Source organism: Podarcis erhardii, assembly GCF_964252035.2.
Source record: "Podarcis erhardii genome assembly, chromosome: 2".
NCBI lineage: Eukaryota > Metazoa > Chordata > Lepidosauria > Squamata > Lacertidae > Podarcis > Podarcis erhardii.
Window position 1 is genome coordinate 4,723,829 of NC_138498.1, and position 18,339 is coordinate 4,742,167.

The 18,339-nt window shown below is 49.1% G+C and overlaps 1 protein-coding gene across 3 annotated transcripts in view; it reads left to right on the top strand.

Moving 5' to 3' along the window:
- GLI1 (GLI family zinc finger 1) overlaps window positions 1-18,339 on the top strand; it is a 112,913-nt gene that overhangs the window by 85,222 nt on the left and 9,352 nt on the right. The window contains exons 2-7 of one of the 3 annotated variants that reach the window (XM_081851680.1): window positions 14,198-14,386; window positions 14,851-14,949; window positions 15,179-15,271; window positions 16,010-16,205; window positions 17,247-17,412; window positions 17,757-17,864. In XM_081851680.1, coding sequence (XP_081707806.1) covers window positions 14,290-14,386; window positions 14,851-14,949; window positions 15,179-15,271; window positions 16,010-16,205; window positions 17,247-17,412; window positions 17,757-17,864 — 759 coding nt within the window. In that variant the 5' untranslated portion in view covers window positions 14,198-14,289. The remainder of the gene's footprint in view (window positions 1-14,197; window positions 14,387-14,850; window positions 14,950-15,178; window positions 15,272-16,009; window positions 16,206-17,246; window positions 17,413-17,756; window positions 17,865-18,339) is intronic. The other 2 variants (XM_081851682.1, XM_081851681.1) reach the window with 2 other exon arrangements.

Genomic DNA, 18,339 nt, shown 5'->3' on the forward strand with positions numbered 1-18,339 from the left:
AATATATTTTGAATTATGCTGACTTTGCATGCTTAGACAAATTGCAAGGCATTTGAGAAAGGGGATGTTAGACCTTCTAAACCCTTCGCACCCACCAAACCAGCTAGCAGATCTCTGTTTCAACTCATTGTCACAACATTGTACCTGATGTCTGGGCGGGGGGAAGAGCTGCCTACCCCTGTACAACTGACAAAGGTTTCAGAAGCTAAGGCCAAACTAAATGTGACATTAATTGCGTGGTTGCTATTAAAGTGCCTACTTCTAAAAAAATTAATACTGTAGCAACTGCAGGGGAGGCAGATAAGGAATGAGACTGCAAAGGACCAAAAACCAGTGTGGCATAATGGTCAGAGCAAGAGTCAGCAAACTTTTTCAGCAGGGGGCTGGTCCACTTTAGACTTGGGGGAGGGCAGACTAGATTTTGGGGTGAGAAATGAATGAATTCCAATGCCCCACACATAACATAGAGATGCATTTAAAATAAATACATATATTCTACTTATGTAAAAATACACTGATTCCTGGACCGTCCGTGGGCTGGATTTAGAAGGCGATTGGGCCGGATCCGGCCCCCGGGCCTTAGTTTGCCTACCCATGGGTTAGAGTGTTGGATTTAGGACCTGGGCAAGCAGGATTTGAATCCCCGCTCAGCCATGAAGTTCACTGGGTGGGCGACGAGAGTTCAAATCCCCACTCAGCCATGACGCTCACCTTGGCCCAGTCACCATCTCTTAGCCTCACCTTCCTCACAGGGTTGTTGTGAGAATGAAATGGGTAGGAGGGGAACCATGTGCACCACCTTGAGATCCTTGGAAGATAAAAGGTGCTATATAAATGTAATAAATAGATAAAAATGAATGCAGTGGGAGGGATGGGGGCCTTCTTCAGTCTGAGGGCCTGATTCTCTCATGCGCAATCTTTTGGCAGGCAAGGGGCAGGTGTTGCCTGCCAGTGGTAGGTGAGGCCAGAGAGGACAGAACCAGAGGCAAAAGTGCTTGCCTTTGTAAAATAGGCTACTTTCCAGCCACACAAAATAACAGTTTTTTTCACACACTGTGGGTTAAACCACAGAGCCTAGGGCTTGCCGATCAGAAGGTCGGCGGTTCAAATCCCTGCGACGGGGTGAGCTGCCGTTGATCGGTCCCAGCTCCTGCCAACCTAGCAGTTCGAAAGCACGTCAAAGTGCAAGTAGATAAATAGGCACTGCTCCGGCGGGAAGGTAAACGGTGTTTCCATGCGCCAGAAGCGGCTTAGTCCTGCTGGCCACATGACCCAGAAGCTGTACGCCGGCTCCCTTGGCCAGTAAAGCGAGATGAGCGTCGCAACCCCAGAGTTGGCCATGACTGGACCTAACGGTCAGGAGTCCCTTTACCTTTTTTACACACACATACGCACCCCTCTTCTTCCTCCATCCAAGAGACATTGTCACAGTCCAAGGACATAGTCCACCTAGGCAAAAGCACTGTGGCACATTGTACAGTTAGGCATGGCTTTCTGATAATCCCAAGAGCCTAACAAATAGGCATTAGGCCCCTGGGCCTGAGGCTTCCCCACCCACAGTATGTGAAGAGGAAGGCTTCACTCCCCCCCCCCCCCATGAAAAATCTTGATGTAAATCCTCAGACCACTCTCAAGCTGCTGTGTGCCTTGGAAGGAAAGCATCTGTTTGACACAAGGCCAGCCAGCAGGACGCCAACTTGGCCAAGAAGTGCCTTGGGTATGGTTTCCTCAGGTATCGCCAAAGGATGCTGACCCTTTGTGGAAGCATTTGGACCAGGAAATGGTTGTAACTGCGCAAGAGCAGTTAGCAATAGCATTGAAATTTCCCTTTGTGTGTGAGAGAGAGAGATTCCTGGTTAAACCACTGGCGGAACTCGTCAGCAAAAGGTGGAATCTGAAGGCATCTGCAGTGAAAGAAACTGGCGGAGACTTCTCACTAAGGCTGTGTTATCCTGCGCACACTCACTTCACAATTAACCCCATTAAAGTAAGTAAAACAGGTACTGAACATTTAAAGCTTCTGTGAACCACCCTGAGACCTCTGGGTGTAGGGTGGTATATATATTCAATAAATAATAATAAAATAATAAAAATAGGCCATCTTAGAAGCTTAGAGTGGCGGCAGCAGTGCCCTGGAAGAGGGCATTATCTGTGGCACTCCTTCCCTGCAGAGGTGCAGTAGTCACCTTCATTGTACAGCTTTCGGAGAATGCTTGTAGACACACCTCTACCCTGGCTTTTGACACTTCAGATGTATGTGCTCAGCTTATTTCTCTTACTGTAAGTTGTTTTAAGCAGTTTTCAATGTTGCAACCTGCCCTTTAGGACCTTAGGGTGTTATTAAAATAGAACTTAGAGTGAAGGGCGGGTAATTAATAACAATTACAATTAAAAACTTTCCTTGCAGGGTTGTAGGGAATATAAAATGGACAGGGGTTAGCCATGTATGCTAGCCTGAGATCCTTGGGATAAAAATGTAATTACAGTCATATATTTTTCTCTCAAACGTTAAGTGCAATTTGGACTATTGGGGCCAAACTGCATATTATAATAGGATCTGCTGGGCTTTTAAAAAATGGAAATAGAGCTATGGGTACTTCCCGATATCTTTAGAACAGCAATAGAGAGGAGACACCATTTTCCCACTCAAGATGGCCCTTCAAGTCACTTTTTGCCTTTGAAAGAGCAGGGGGGGGGGGGCAAGGAATAAAGATACCACATGGAATTATGAATATTTCACCTTGAAGTGCTATGGTGTTGGCTCCCTCTGCTGGAATCCAGAATATATTCTTGGCTGTTAAGAAACAGCAAATGGTTTGCAAACATTTAAAGCAGTGATGATCGAGTTTGCTACTTTAAACAGTCATGTCTTCTTCCAAAGCATCCTGGGAACTGTAGTTTGTTACAGGAGCAGATAGTTGTTAACCCCTTTCCTCTCATAGAGCCTACAGTTCCCAGAATTCCCTGTTAAGATGGATTGATTGTTAAACCACTCTGGGAATTGCAGCTTGTGTTAACTCTCAGCAGCTGTGACAAACTACAGTTCCCAGGATTTTGGAGGGGGGGCCATGACTGTTAAAGTGGTATGACATGTCTTAAAAGGCACAGTGTAGATGGAGGCTTAATAACATGCAAAATTCTCTCTGACAGTCCACAAAAGCAATCCCCTAAACCCACTGGCAGAGGAAGAGGAATGCTGGGGGAGCGCACCCCCCCCCCAGCAGCGCGATCCTGGCAGGGTTCCATCGTGGCTGCCCACCCCCACCCCACCCAGTCTGCACAGGGCGACCCGCCCCCAGGATGCGCGCCACTCCCTTCTGGGTGGCATGCCACACCCCCAGGATGCGCCCCCCGCCTGCTCTCTGCCCCCTGGTGCCGGAGCATGAAGCTCCACCACTGCCTAAACCAGGGGTTAGCAAAAAAAATTAGCCGCAGGCCGGTCCACTGTCCCCCAGACCCTGTGGCAGGCTGGAGAAGGGGCACAGCGTGGGGAGCTAGAAGAAGAGGCAAGGGTGGGTCAGCTGCTGTGCTTGCCTTCCCAGGGGTGTGATCCGTAGCGCATTTCATCAGTGGGCTTGAGCAGTTCTTCAGGCACTGAATAAACAGCCTTGAAATGATTGCAGCTTACTTGTGAGTAAGCGTGTCTTTAGGGCTCTTAGTGGCTGTGCATCCAACAGCAGGGCAGGGTGCGGCTACTTGCTGAGACTGGCGGTCTCTTGGCGGTGCAGGTGGAAGCTGGCGGGGAAGGGAAAGCAGACTTCCAGAGGTGGCGAGGCGAGTGGAGCCAGATCCGGCGGTGGGAGCTGCCTTGCCTCCTTGCGACGGGAGGAAGAGGCCGAGCGGCGGTGGGTCTGCCAATCAGATGTCGCACCTGGTTTACTTCAGCGCGGCGCGGGGACGTCTCTGCCAATCAAACCCCGCTGAGGTAAACCAGGCACAGCGATTGAGTGGCAGAGCCGCCACCACTCAGCCTCTTCCTCCCGTCGCCATCGCCAGGAGTCTAAGCTTCGCGGTGGGTTCCGGCTTCATGGTGCAGGGCGCGGGCTGGATTTACAACCCTGGTGGGCCTGATCCAGCCCGCGGACCTTAGTTTGCCGACCCCCTTTTTAAACAAAGGCATGCATGAGTGTTGGGTGGCAACTTGTGAATTGCTCACAAAGGAGATACATCACCAGAAAGGATATTTCCATGTGTTATTGTATATAAAGAGATGCAAGTTTTAAAATAATTTCTATAATTTATTTATTTATTTCATAAAAGTTAATACACTGCTTGATTGCAAAAAAAGCCCTCCAAGCAGTTTACAAAAAAAGGCAAAACAATACAATTATCAGTAAAAAAAGAATTTAACAGCAATAATTTAAAACACTGAGAAAAATTTAAAATCAACAATAAACTATACATGCACCAGCTTTCTAAATACCTGGGCAGACTTGTCTAAACAGAAATGCTGAAAAGTGCGCATTCCCAGTATCAAGAATTCTGAGAGAAGCACCGTACATTTGACCAGACCAAGTGACCTGTGTGCCCATCCAGGCTGCTTTCCAGGTGCTGCTAAATGCTGACTGGCAATGTGGAGGCCCCTCCTGCTCGCCTCTCCTTATGGTCCTTGCTTTTTGAACAGAAATTGGACCAGACAACTCTTCAGATAGAGGGCATCTTAAAGCAAAGGATGCCTCTGTAAAGTTAGGGTACATTGCCACCTTAAGTGAAGGGTGCATTACTGTGCCAGCCACAGTACCTGGTTGCCATTCAAGATGGGTGGGAGTTCCTGTGGATCCACACAGCTGTGAATAGGGTTGCCACCTGCACAGAACAAGACACACAAGCACAAAGTCGGTGAAGCTGTCCCTCTCTATGCCTGGAGAGGGCTGCTGGTAAAGGGATAAGAAAGTCAGCAATCCTTGTGGTGTAAAACACGAGTCCTTCAGAATGCAAGCGGTGGTGAGGAAGACCTGAGCTTGTGCCACACTTTCCTGTGGACTGATGGCCCTGCATACTTCCCGTGTATTTCATTGTACCCAGGTTGGAAGGAGATCTTAAATCTGCCACCACTTGGAAGTATTTTCTTTTAAATTTGTATTTTATAGTTTATACAATGAAAGAGAAAATGAAATATACTCGGAGTCCTGTAGTGATTTCGTGCTCTTTATTGCAGCTTGTAAAACAGTGATTTAATTACCCCCCAAACCTCAGGCTTTTATATACATTATTTACACAATGTGTCCCATCTGATTGGCTTCCCTCCTGGAGCCTGATTGGTCTTTTCCTGCGGGCCAATCAGTTGCTGCATTCCATGATCCTGCCAGCCTAATAGGCTGATTAACTTCCTCCTGGAGCCTGATTGGTCTTCTCCTGCAAGCCAATCAGTTGTTGCATTCTAGGATCCTACTTGCCTATTGTTCTAGGATCCAAGCTTAGTACATAACAGAAAACAACAGCACAAGTACAAATGACTCTGGAGTAATGCAGTTAAAATTCAAGCACACACCACTTACTTGGTCTGCAACAGAATAAGAAGGAGAACCTAAGGCTGATGTTTTGTGTCTGTTTACCTATTGAACTTTGCTGTAAGGAAATCTGAGTAGGTGGGTGGAGGGGAAGTGAGTGATGTTCTTTTGGTGAAAGTAATAAATGGAGATAGCATCCCAATGGAAAGATGTGGGTGGTCTTTTCATGGAGAGGTGGTGGCAAAAATATGGGGGAGAGAAACACACACAGCATAGCAAGTTCCTTGTGTTTGACTGATATCTCCAGGTGATCTGCAATAGATGGAAAGGTGAAAGCAGGGTTAGGGGGAATGAGTTGTCCTGTAATGTCAGATATTTGCTCAAATACAATTTCCCAAAATATTTGGACTGGGTTGCATTCATACCACATGTGCAAAAAGAACCCCACTGTTCACATCCCCTTCAGCATAGTGGGGAAACAGCATTATCAATCCAAAACAATTTTAGAGGACTCTAGGGCCACCTAAATAGCCTCTTGAATTTTAGCAGAGGTGTTTCTTTTTATATATATACTGTATAATAAATTTATTAAATTTTCTGTTTTATTATTTCAAATAAACATTTTACAAACTTTAAAATATCCAGTCACTTCCCTTCTTCTTTCCATGGTTCATTTTACATATCATAAATCCCTGCAAATGTTACTATAACAATTCAAATCAATTTTCCACTTTTACATCCATCAAAAATTATTTACTCTGTTGAATTTATCTTAATGCTGCCAGTGTTTTCAGCTGTATCGTTATTTTCCATATATTCAATAAATGTTTTTCAATCTTCTTTAAACATATATTCTTCCTGCTCTCCTATTCTATATGTTAAATCTGCAAGTTGTGCATATTTTGTCAACTTAAGTTGCCAATCCTCTTTAGTTGGGACCTCGTTCCCTTTCTATTTGTGGGCTAACAGTTGTTGCATGCATAAATAACCTTTTCTGGCACCTGGGAAGTTCAGTCTGGGTTATCCCCAGCAAAAAGGACTAAGGGTTTTTTTTTTGGGGGGGGGAGAAGTAATTTTGAACATTTTTTTCAATTCATTATACAGTGGTGCCCCGCAAGACGAACGCCTCGCAAGGCGGAAAACCCGCTAGACGAAAGGGTTTTCCATTTTGGAGGCGCTTCGCAAAACGAATTTCCCTATGGGCTTGCTTCGCAAGACGAAAATGTCTTGCGAGTTCCTGCGGGGTTTTTTCGCTCCCCCCCCTTTTCCTAAGCCCTAAGCCGCTTATCAGCTGATCCGCTGATAAGCCGCTTATCAGCTGATCCGCTAAAAGCCGCTAAACTGCTAATAGCGCTAATCCGCTAAGCTGTCAATGGGCTTGCTTCGCAAGACGAAAAAACCGCTATACGAAGAGCCTCACGGAACATCATTTCCCAATACCCTTTTACCTTTTTACATGTCCACCACATGTGGAAGAATGTTACCTCCACTTCTTTACACTTCCAACACTTATCTGATTCTGTCTTATAAATCTTAGCCAACCTACTTGGAGTTAAGTACCATCTATGAATCATTTTCAAATACTTCTCTTTCAATGAATAGCATGCTGTAAATTTCAGGTCACTTTTCCAGAGTTTCTCCCAGAGGTTAAGATCTCTATTTTGTGCTTTATTGTCCAGTGTGTCATTGAAGCTTTAACAAGCTCCTCTTTTGTTTCCCATTCTAATAACAGATTATGCATTTTAGACAAAAGTTTATCTTTGTTTTTTCAAATTGTAATCTTTGGTCCAAAAATTCATTCTTCCTATCTAATTTAAACATATCATGTAACTGGTGATATTGCAACCAATCCGTAACTTGGCTCCTTAGGTTTTCCATTGGTTTCAGTTTGAGTCCCGCCTCCGCTCCCCATAAAATCTAGCAGTTCCCTGTACAGTGGTACCTCAGGTTAAGTACTTAATTCGCTTCGGAGGTCCGTTCTTAACCTGAAGCACCACTTTAACTAATGGGGCCTCCCGCTGCCGCCGCGCCGCCGGAGCACAATTTCTGTTCTCATCCTGAAGCAAAGTTCTTAACCCGAGGTACTATTTCTGGGTTAGCAGAGTCTGTAACCTGAAGCGTATGTAACCTGAAGCGTATGTAACCCAAGGTACCACTGTAAGTCTATCCATAGTAACTCTCTTAATTGTAATTGCTTTGATGGGATATAACCATAAAGGTGTTTTTCTTTCCAGCAGATTTTTATATTCCTCCCAAACTCTATACAGATTCTTCCTAAGAATGTGGTTCATCCAACTCTTACAGATTTTCGCTTTCCCAAAGACATGCATGCCAGCTGAATTTTAAATCACGACCCTCTAAATCTAGGATATCTGCATTGTCCAATGCAATCCAATCTTTTAACTAGCATAAACAAGCTGCCTCGTAATACATTTGCAAGTCTGGCAGAGCAAAGCCTCCTCTTTCTTTTATATCTGTTTAATTTTATGTTTAATTCTTGGCTTTTCCCCCATAGCAGATGCATTTCTGATGTAGCCATCTTTCTGATCTATAATCATGCTCCTGATCAAAGGTTGGAATTGGGTCTTGGTGACTCATACATGATTACGGGCCAGTGTGTGACTTAAATGGTAGCAAATCCTGTCTTCCCACAACCCTGAAGTCATATTTGGGGTTTGGAGTTGGATCCTTTATACAGTCATACCTTGGAAATCGAACGGAATCCGTTCGACTTCCAAAACGTTCGGAGACCAAAGCACGGTTTCTGATTGGCTGCAGGAAGCTCCTGCAGTCAATCGGAAACCACGGAAGCCCCGTCAGTTGTTCAGCTTCCAAAAATAGTTCGCAAACCAGAACAGTCATTCCCGGATTTGCGGCATTCGGGAGCCAAAACGTTTGAGAACAAAGCTGTTTGAAAACCAAGGTACGACTTTATAGGGATCCTATTTAAAGTGGGCTTGGAGGGGCAGTAGGGATAGGATATGGATCCTTCTGTATCCATTGACAACTCAATGGCCATACACAGTGGAAGTGCAATCTCAGGCGTGTTTTCTCTGTAACAGGTCCCATTGAGTTCAATAAATGATTCCCAAGAATAGAAATCATAGTAAAGGGTTGAGTATCTAATGTGCACAAACATTTACGCAAGCTTATGTGTATGTCAAAAGAACAAATTTTTTTCTTAAAAATGAGAGTGGGACTCATTGTCCTGTGTTGATAACATTGCCACAGTTAAGATGAGGTGTAAAAGAGGAAATAATCATAGCAAATGCTCTTAAGAGGCATTTTCATTTATTTTCCCAGAGAGGGAGGAGTTAAGCTTGTATCTATTTAATTATGAGCCTTTGATTCTCCCCTCACTTCACTCTGCTTTACTAGAAAACCCTTTTCCTCAGACAACGGGGGGGGGGGTCACTGCCTCTCTCTCTCTCCAGATTTGTCAGCATTTTGCGGGAGGGATTCAGGCGCTTACTGATAATTTTAGGTTTTTCCAGGTAAAGCGGATTACTGTGCTTTGTCGCTCTGATGCAATGAATCCACTTTTTAAAAAGAAACAAGACTTTTTTGCAGTTTGGGTAAGCGACACTGAAAGGTGTGGCTTGATTGAATGAATGACAAATGGTAGATGTATAAAAAAAGCAAACCGGGATGAATGCAGGATGAATGTTCATTCTTGTGTAAGCTACAGGCAAACAAATCAGAACAAATACTCAATAAAGACTGGCTATAAACTAACCCCCATGTAAACTTTGTGCAAGCAAAATCAAGAAAAATAATAAATTGTGAAATATACTCAGAGTCGCAGGTGGCCTACGTGTGCGTTGCGGCCTGGGGTGTTCCCTGGTCCGGGGTTCAGGTTCTGGCTCGTGTTCCAAGGATGGGGCTGTTTGGTCTGGCGCAACCGGCTCGCTCAGTCGTGGTTCTGGTTCCGGTGTCCTTTCGGCCTCGCGGGTCCTCTCTGTATTTACTGATTCTGCCTCTCCTGCTTGCCCCTGCTGCTCTATGGGCCTCACTGCCCCACTGTTCCCTTGGGACTCCTCTGACCTGTCCTCCTCCTCCTGGTTTTCTCCCGGGAATCGTCGCCGTATCTGGTCGCAGTGGCGGCGCCAGCATTGCCCCCCATCTGTTAGCACCTCGTACGACACGGGGCCCGTGACCCTGGTGACTGTGGCAGGTACCCATGCAGGGCCTGCCCCAAAATTCTTTGCGTACACTGGGTCCTGGGCCTCGAAGGTCCGGGGGTTCCTGCCTTCCCCCACCACTACCTCATCCTGAGCTCTATCGGGGTGAAGGCGGTCCAATCTGATTGCAAGGCGCCGACCCATTAGTAGTTCAGCGGGGCTCCGGCCAGTCGTTGAGCTGGGGGTGCTGTGCTGTGCTAGAAGGAATGTGGCAAGGCGGTACTCCCAATCCCCTTGCGTCATGCGGCGAAGGGTGTCCTTGGTGGTCCGCACCATGCGTTCTGCTTGGCCATTGGTGGCAGGGTGGAATGGCGCCGAACGGATGTGGCGGATGGCGTTCTGCACTGTGAAGGTTTGAAATTCTCCTGATGTAAATGCAGTCCCGTTGTCTGAGACGAGAGTGTCAGGGAGCCCGTGGGTTGCAAACAGCCTGCGTAGTACCCGGATGGCTGCGGACGTAGAAGTGGACGGTACCAGTGCGACTTCCAGCCATTTGGTGTAGGAGTCCACCACTATGAAGAATGTTTTCCCCTGAAAGGGGCCAGCGAAGTCCACATGCAGGCGTGACCATGGTGCTCGGGCGGACTCCCAGGACTGGACTGGGGCCCTTGGGGGATCTGGGCGGGATTCCTGGCAGGCCTGGCAGTGTTTGACCCAGGCCTCTATCTCTCCGTCGATCCCCGGCCACCACACATAACTCCTGGCAAGGGCCTTCATTCTTACTACCCCTGGGTGTGTCTCGTGTAGGGCTGTGAGGACCCTTTTGCAGAGGGGCTGGGGAACAACGACCCTGCTTCCCCATAACAGGCACCCCTTGTGGGCTGACAGTTCATGTTTGCGGGTTGTGTAGCCGGCGAATTCTGGCCCGGGGCTGCGGCTGGGCCATCCCCTCCACACCCAGTCCAGGACCCGGGAGATGACCCTATCTTTCTTGGAATGGTGTGCAACTTCTTGTGCCTGAATGGGGCGGTCAGGAAGCAGCTCCAGGCTCATAACCTCTTGTGCAGGTGCTGGGTCGGGGCCTGTTTCCGGTAGTGGTAGCCTGCTGAGGGCGTCTGCATGGCCCATCGCCTTTCCAGGGCGGTGAATCAGTGCATACTGGTAGCTGGCAAGGAAAATTGACCACCTGAGGACGCGAGGAGACAGCACTTGGGGGGTCTGCTTTTCGGGGGCAAACAAGCCAAGCAACGGCTTGTGGTCAGTCACCACGGTGAAGGGCCGCCCGTACAAGAAATCATGGAATTTTTTTACTCCCTTCACGATTGCCAGACCCTCCTTGTCGATTTGCGAGTAGTTCCGCTCGGTTTCGTTGAGTGTCTGGGAAAAGTATGCTACCGGTACCTCTCTTCCATCCGGGAGTTGGTGTCCCAGGACAGCGCCGATGCCATAGGGCGAGGCGTCGCATGCTAGCACCACCGGCAGCCTCTCGTCGAAGTGTGCCAAGACCGAGTTTGAGACAAGCAAGTCCTTGACTGCCTGGAATGCGGCCTCCTGGCGCTGGCCCCACACCCAAGGGGCCCGCTTGTCCAGGAGTCTGTGTAGGGGCTCCGCTACCGCCGCCTTGTGGGGAAGGAAGGAATGGTAAAAGTTCAATAATCCCAAGAAGGCCTGAAGTTCAGTCTTGTTCTTGGGCGCTGGGGCATCACAAATGGCCCGTACCTTGTCCCCAGTCGGGTGAACCCCTTCTGCATCCACCATAAATCCCAGAAAGTCCACTTGAGGCACTCCTAGTAGACATTTTTCCCGCTTCACCTTGAGACCCGCCATCTGGAAACGGTGCAGAACAGTGCGGAGGCGGTCCTCAAACTCCTCTGGTGTGGGCCCGGCAATCAACACATCATCAAAGAAGGGGGTGACACCAGGAATCCCTTTAAGGAGAGAGTCCATTAGATTCTGGAATATGCCTGGTGCCACGCTGACCCCGAATTGCAGCCGCTTTACCCTGAACGCTCCTCTGTGCGTCACAATCGTCTGTGCCTCTGCTGTGGCCTCATCTACTGGCAGCTGTTGATATGCTTGGGCCAAGTCCAGCTTGCCAAAAATTTTCGACCCAGCCAGGGTGGCAAGGACATGGCTGACCACTGGCACTGGGTATGCATGGGCCATGAGGGCCTTGTTTATGGTACATTTGTAGTCTGCGCAGATGCGGACCGAACCATTAGGCTTGACGGGTGTGACGATTGGGGTTTCCCAGGGGGCATTAGGCACCGGCTCCAGCACTCCTTGCTCCACGAGTCGGTCCAATTCCTCGTCTATACGGGGTTTCAGGGCGAATGGGACCCGGCGGGCCTTGAGCCTGACTGGTCGTACTGCGGGGTCAAGCTGTAGAGCAATGGGGGGGCCCGTATACTGTCCCAATTTCCCATCGAAAACCCCCGGAAACTCCTTGCATATGGCGTCCACGTCCACTTGTAAGCTCATGTGGTTCACCCCGGTGATGGCTAGTCCCAGTGGTCCAAACCATGCCAACCCCAGTAAGCTAATGTAGGGGCCCTTGACCACAAGCAAGTCCAGTTGCCGCGTCCGCCCTCGGTATTGCACCCTGAAGGTCCCCACCCCCATTGTGGGGACCTTACGTTTCTGGAAGTCCCGGAGGGTGAATGGGGCCGGCCTGAGTTTGGGACCCCCAGTAGGACACAGTTTCCTTAAGGTCCTTGCCGAGATTATGGATAGAGTTGAACCCGTGTCAAGCTCCATGCGGCATGGGGCCCCCTCTATCTGTACCTCTACATAAATTTTCTCTACGTTGGGGTGGGGCAACTGGTATATCTGGAAGTCTGTGAGCTCCGTCGAGTTGCCTTGGTGCGTTGGGCCCCGGGACCTGGGGCTCTTGGATTGGTCATCTGATGCCTGGCTTCGGGTGGGCCGAGCCCGACACACCCGGGCGATGTGTCCCAATTTTCTGCACTGCCTGCACTCTGCGTTGCGGAAACGGCAGGTCCTCCTCTCGTGACTTTCTCCACAGCTTGCGCAGTTCCCTCCTTCTCGTCGAGGCAGCTGTGGTATGTGGGCTGCTTGAGTGCGCTGCTGTACTCGGTGCACCTCCTCCCTGTCGGATCCCGAGTTGTTGGTGAGGTCTTCGTGGTGGACCCTCGGTTGGGACGGCTGGCTCAGCCGTGCCTCTTGCGTCGACCTCTCAGCAGCTTCCGTTGCCAGGGCCTCCTCCAGAGCGACCTGGAACGTTAGGTTCTTCTTAGCGTAGAGGCGTCGTTGCAGCTTCTCATCCTTCAGGCCACCGACGAGGCGGTCACGAAGCATGTTCTCCAGCTCTGAGAAGTTGCAGAACCGGGCAGCTTGGCGGAGAGAGGTCACAAACCCAGTTATGGTTTCCCCAGGGGCTTGCCGCTTTGCGTAGAAGGCATTTCGACGAGCCACCACTGAGGGCTGTGGCGAAAAGTGCCCCTTCAGCTGTTCCATTATTGTTTTGTATGGAACAGTAGCGACGTCTTCAGGCGCAAGGAGAGCCCGGGCGATTTCAAATGTCTCCTCTCCGCAGACGCTGAAGAATATTGCCCTCTTCTTGGCGTCTTCTTCATCGGTGACCCCTTTGGCTTCTAGGAGGAAGGTGAAACGGGAGGCGTACGCTTCCCAGTCTCCAGATGCTGGGTTGAATGGCGAGAAGCTGCTGTCAGTTGCCATTCTGAGTTCCTTGTGTCCCGGAGCTGAAGCCTGGATACACGGTGCGAGGCAGCGGTGCGGCAGGTGGCGGTGCTGCGGTGCTGTGTGTGGCAGTCAGCTCAGCGGGATCCCACCTTCGTCGCCAGTGAAATATACTCAGAGTCGCAAAGTGATTTCATGCTCTTTATTCAGCTCATAGTGGTGAGGAGGAATGAATGAATGTCCCCTCAAAGTATCTGCTTTATATACATTATTTACACAATGGGCTGCACATGATTGGCTAATTCCAGGATTCTACTGTAGGCCAATCAGGTTGTGGATTCACTTCTATCTGGAGCATGATTGGGTGGTTCCTGCTAACCAATCATACTGCTGCATTGTTCTAGGACCAATCAGACTGCTGCATTCTGAATCCTATTGTTCTAGGACCAATCAGACTGCTGCCTTTTGGAGCCTATTGTTCTAGGACCAATCAGACTGCTGCAGTTTGGATCCTATTCAACTCAGTACATAACAAATTGGCTGTCTGGAGGAGCCTGTTTAAGGGCGTATAGTACTATTACTAGAGTTAATCATGGAAGGTGTACATTAAACCTGTGTTATCATAGGAAGCTGCCTTGCACCAAACCAGACTCTTGGTCTGTCCCACTCAATTTGATCAGATGTGACAGATAATGGCTCTTCAGAGTTTCAAGTGGTGGGGGAAGAGAAAGGTATTTTCCAGCCCTGCCTGGAGATACCAGGAATTCAACCTAGAACTTTCTACATGCCAAGTATGTGCTCTGCCACTGACATGTGACCCCTCTCTGTCCGTGATGAAAACTAGGGTCCTTGGCTGAACTGCACAACAAGACAGGACCAATTCTAGAGCCACCACACCAGTGACTGTGGGATTTTGGGTGCTGATTTCTCTTGTCTTCTCACATGACTACACTCTGTCTCTTGCAGATCTGGATCCCTTAGCACTGCCACTTCCTGGTCCACTGTAACCCACCCAAAAAGCAGATGTGTCCCTGACTGCATCCAGCCTCCGACAAACCATGTTCAACCCAATGAACGCACCAGTTAATAACTACGTGGAACACTGCTACCTTCGCCCCCTCCATGGGCAAGGCCAACCCAGCACCATGGTGGAAGGTCAGTCTCACAGCAACAGCCAGGGGCAGCATGGGCCAAGAGCAGCACAGTCCTCTTGCTCAACACTCCACCTGAGCCATCTGTTTGCCTCTTCTTCTGTTCTTTTCCAAGAGGGTTTTCCAATCCACCCAGCTTCCTGGAACCTTTTCCATGTTGCTATGTCTGCTGAGGAGCTATTGCATGGAACCCTACAGAGGATTTGTAGAGAGGGTTTTCTAGGAATGCATGTGCACATTCAGTTTGGGCAAAGGACCTGAGACAATGCCCTTGTGTCTCAGAACACACTCATCACACCCCCAGAGGTAGATGTTGGAAGGGAATATTATCAGGGGCCTTGTTCAGGATTCGGTTGTCTGCCAGTACTGGTCTCCTCATTGAGGAGCCCCTGATGACATTCCAAGGAATCCCAGGGTGGACCAAAACATCCCCTGCTTCTATTAATGGCTCACTCTGTTCTTTTCCAGGAATCAATGACTTGCCATATTACCACCAAGCCAACTCCATGGGGAATCATCACACCTATGGGATGTCACCTGGAAGTGAACATCCTTCTCATACTGATGGTGAGTTTCAATGACAGGTGGTGGCAAATTCATGAGAAGTAATGAGTGGGGGGCAAGGTAGAAGGGGACACACTGCAGCCTACAGACTTGAGAGCACAGATAAGTAAGCACAGGCGGAAATTTTGCATGCAGCTGGAGTTTTGTTTGATAGTTTTGCCATAGCTGCTACTCTTGCTGAAAAGGCAAGCTCTTGTGCAGTTTTCAAAGTGGCTTGTCTCTTTTGCTGTAGGACCCGCCGTGGTGACAACTTCCATGCAAGCCCCAGCACATACATCTCCACTTTGGAACATGCCTGTAATTACTAGAGGCTGTCCTGGACAAGGTCAGCATCAGTGGTCAACAATATAGGGCACCTCCCTGGGCCCACACCCCCAGTGGGGACACACTACTGACACTAGAGCCTCCTGCTTTTGTTCCTCCGTCTTGCTGTGTCAACTGGTTTACCTTCCCACTCCAAGGCTGCAAATACACTGTCCATTTAAAGCACATGACTTCCCCCAAAGGATTCTTGGCTGCTGAGAACTGTATCTGTGTGAAGGATAAGCTACGGTTCCTGGGATTCTTTGCAGGAAGTAATGCGCTTGCACAAGAAACAGAAACAGAAGAACCCTTCATCAAGTTGTCTTTTGATGCTCTTAGAGCAGGGATAGCCAACCTGGCCCCCTCCCCCACCAACCCCAGCAAGCATGGTCAGTGGGCAGGGATGATGGGAGATGTAGTTCAGCAACACCTGGAGGGCCATGGGTTCCCCCTCCCTGTCTTAGAGGGCCAGGCAACCTCATATGATGAAATGCATTGGAGAATGTGCTGGTTCAATCCCTGGCATCTTGCCCTCGGGAGGGGAGAAGATGCACAAACAGCTTGGTGACCTGCCAACATTCATTTAGAGCACCCCAATGCTTTAAAGAAATAAACAAACTCTAGATAGCCTTGGAGGCAGGGAACCCTGTCTGAAAACTTGGAGAGCAGCTGCCAGCCAGTGTTGGCAATATAATGACCCAGATGCAATGTCTGACGAAGGATAAGGCAGCTCCCTGTGTTTTTCCTGTTTCCCACCCAGGTACTCGCTTTTCTACACCCCGAAGCACAGCCAAGTTGACCAAGAAGCGAGCGCTGTCCATCTCTCCTCTCTCAGATGCCAGCATTGACCTGCAGACTGTCATCCGCACCTCTCCCAATTCCTTGGTGGCTTACATAAACTCCCGCTGTGCTTCAGCTGGTGGCTCCTACGGGCACCTCTCCATTGGCACCAGCAGGTAGATTTTCCCTTCCAGGATAGGTCAGGTTTGTGTGTATTGCGGAGCCCCAACTTTTTTTAGGACCAGGGACATATTTGGAAATCTGAAGAACTGTCCTGGGCACCATAAAAGCCTGTTCCTCTTATTAACTTAAACTCAGTGCTAGACCTCTGACAAAGAGCCTTCTTCACTTGTATGCAAAATGTATGGGAAACTCTCATACACACCCAAATACATCAGCCAGTTGTGGCTCCTGAGCAAATACGTTGTCTTTGCAACACACATTATAAACCTCATATTTTGAAAAGTCAACATGTTTTTAAAAATGTGCTTGACCTACCGTGGACATGCAGCACCTGCCTGTCACTCAAACCTCCCAACACCCCAAGTTCTCAGTTTTCCCCAAACTGGCACAAATGAGCTTCCACTCCCCCTTCTTCCCACTCTAGCCATTCTGAAGCAGAAGCATATATGCCCCACTTTCCAGGATTTACTCTTTGGGGAAGCACACCAATGTCTGCCTCTAAAGCCAGAGCCTTTTGTGTGTGAGGAGCACTGCAATAAGGAGTGGGGAATCCTCACGCCCAAACTTGACTACATCTCCTCAATTCTGCACTCCTTAGCTGCCCAAGAAAGCCCAATTATAGTCAGAGGGTAGTTCTGTTAAATTAAGGTAAGCCAGGTGAGGGGATGATGTACAAATGCACTCTGAACAAAATGAAAATAGTTCTACGGTTGTGCCGGAGATTAAAAAAAAACCTTCCTGCTTATGTTAGTTCTCATTCTCCACTAATAGTGCCCCCCAATCAGAAGTTTCTTCAGCTCCATGTTTCACGGCTGAAGGGCATGCCCTTTCAAGCATAAGGGCTAGAAACTTTCCTTGCCCTTTTTGTTTTTTAAAAAACTGCATTTGGGCTCAGTAACGCGTTATGCACTTCTGTTGCATCATGTTACACATGCACAGCACTGCCGTTATGCAAACGCTCATTGTGCAAATGGTGCATTATGCAGGTGTTCTGCATGCAAACAGCTTGTGCTTTCTTTTGTCACCCTTGGCAGTCCTTCCCTTGGGTTCCAGAGCCCCATGGGTCACCAGAAAGCTCAAGGGATGTCATTTGGCCACAACCCGCCTATGGCTCCCTGTGGATCTCATGAACACATACCTGGCCGGCCAGGGATGATGCACCATATGCCACCACCCCGTGGGATGCTGAAACACTGCCAGGTAAGTGGGTATCAGGTTCACCCGCCTGCCCCTCTCAATGTGTCACGCTCAAGCAGGTGAATACCAAAAGCCCCCAACATGACACCGCCGTACCCATTGCTTACCAAGTCCCATAGCCTGCCCACCCCCACCCCCCACAAAAAAAACCCTCAGAAATAAATGTTAACAACCCAGGGGTGCCTTAGCACTCTTGGTAGGCTCTTAGATTAATCTCTCACATTCGTTTGGGAAAGCAAGATGGGAGGCCGTAGAGTTAACAGAGGGAGAAGGGGCCTCCTTCGGGTCTGGGGCTGCACTGGGAGAGGGCACCATCACCTGGAGCTCTCGCCGTCTCTTTCCCACAGCTGAAGTCAGAGCCCAGCCTGGGCAGCCCTCTGGATGCCCTGAGCTCCAAGTGCATGGAGGAGTGCTCGGAGGGTGACATTTCCAGCCCAGCCTCGACAGGGACACAGGTAACATCGGGCCACACCAATGTGCTCACACAGACACCAAGCCTGCCCTCTCTCCAAAGCCAGAGTCAAGTGTCCAGGACTGGAGTGGCTCATGTGGAGCTGGAGGGGCGGTGGGGGCGTGGAGGAGAGAGAGGGAGATGTTCTCATCAGCGTTACACATAAAAACCATGGTGTTTCACTTGTTTTTCCTCCCAACATTTCAGTCTCACAGCTGGATAGATCAACCGCACTCTAGGCTTAGTCTCTCACTCGTTGCCAGTCCGTCCACAAACCAAACTGCGTGTGCAGTGGGATTGTGTGGGGCAACCTTTAGGGGACATGGAGTACGGGGGGAGGAGGGGGAAGTCCTGGTGAGCAAGCAGCAGAAATTATTGTGCTGCTGGAATGTGTTACTCAGTTCCACTTTGGGTACAACCCAATATCTGCTCCATTTTGACCAGATGCCATTGCATAGGTTGCTCACCAGAGAGAGCCC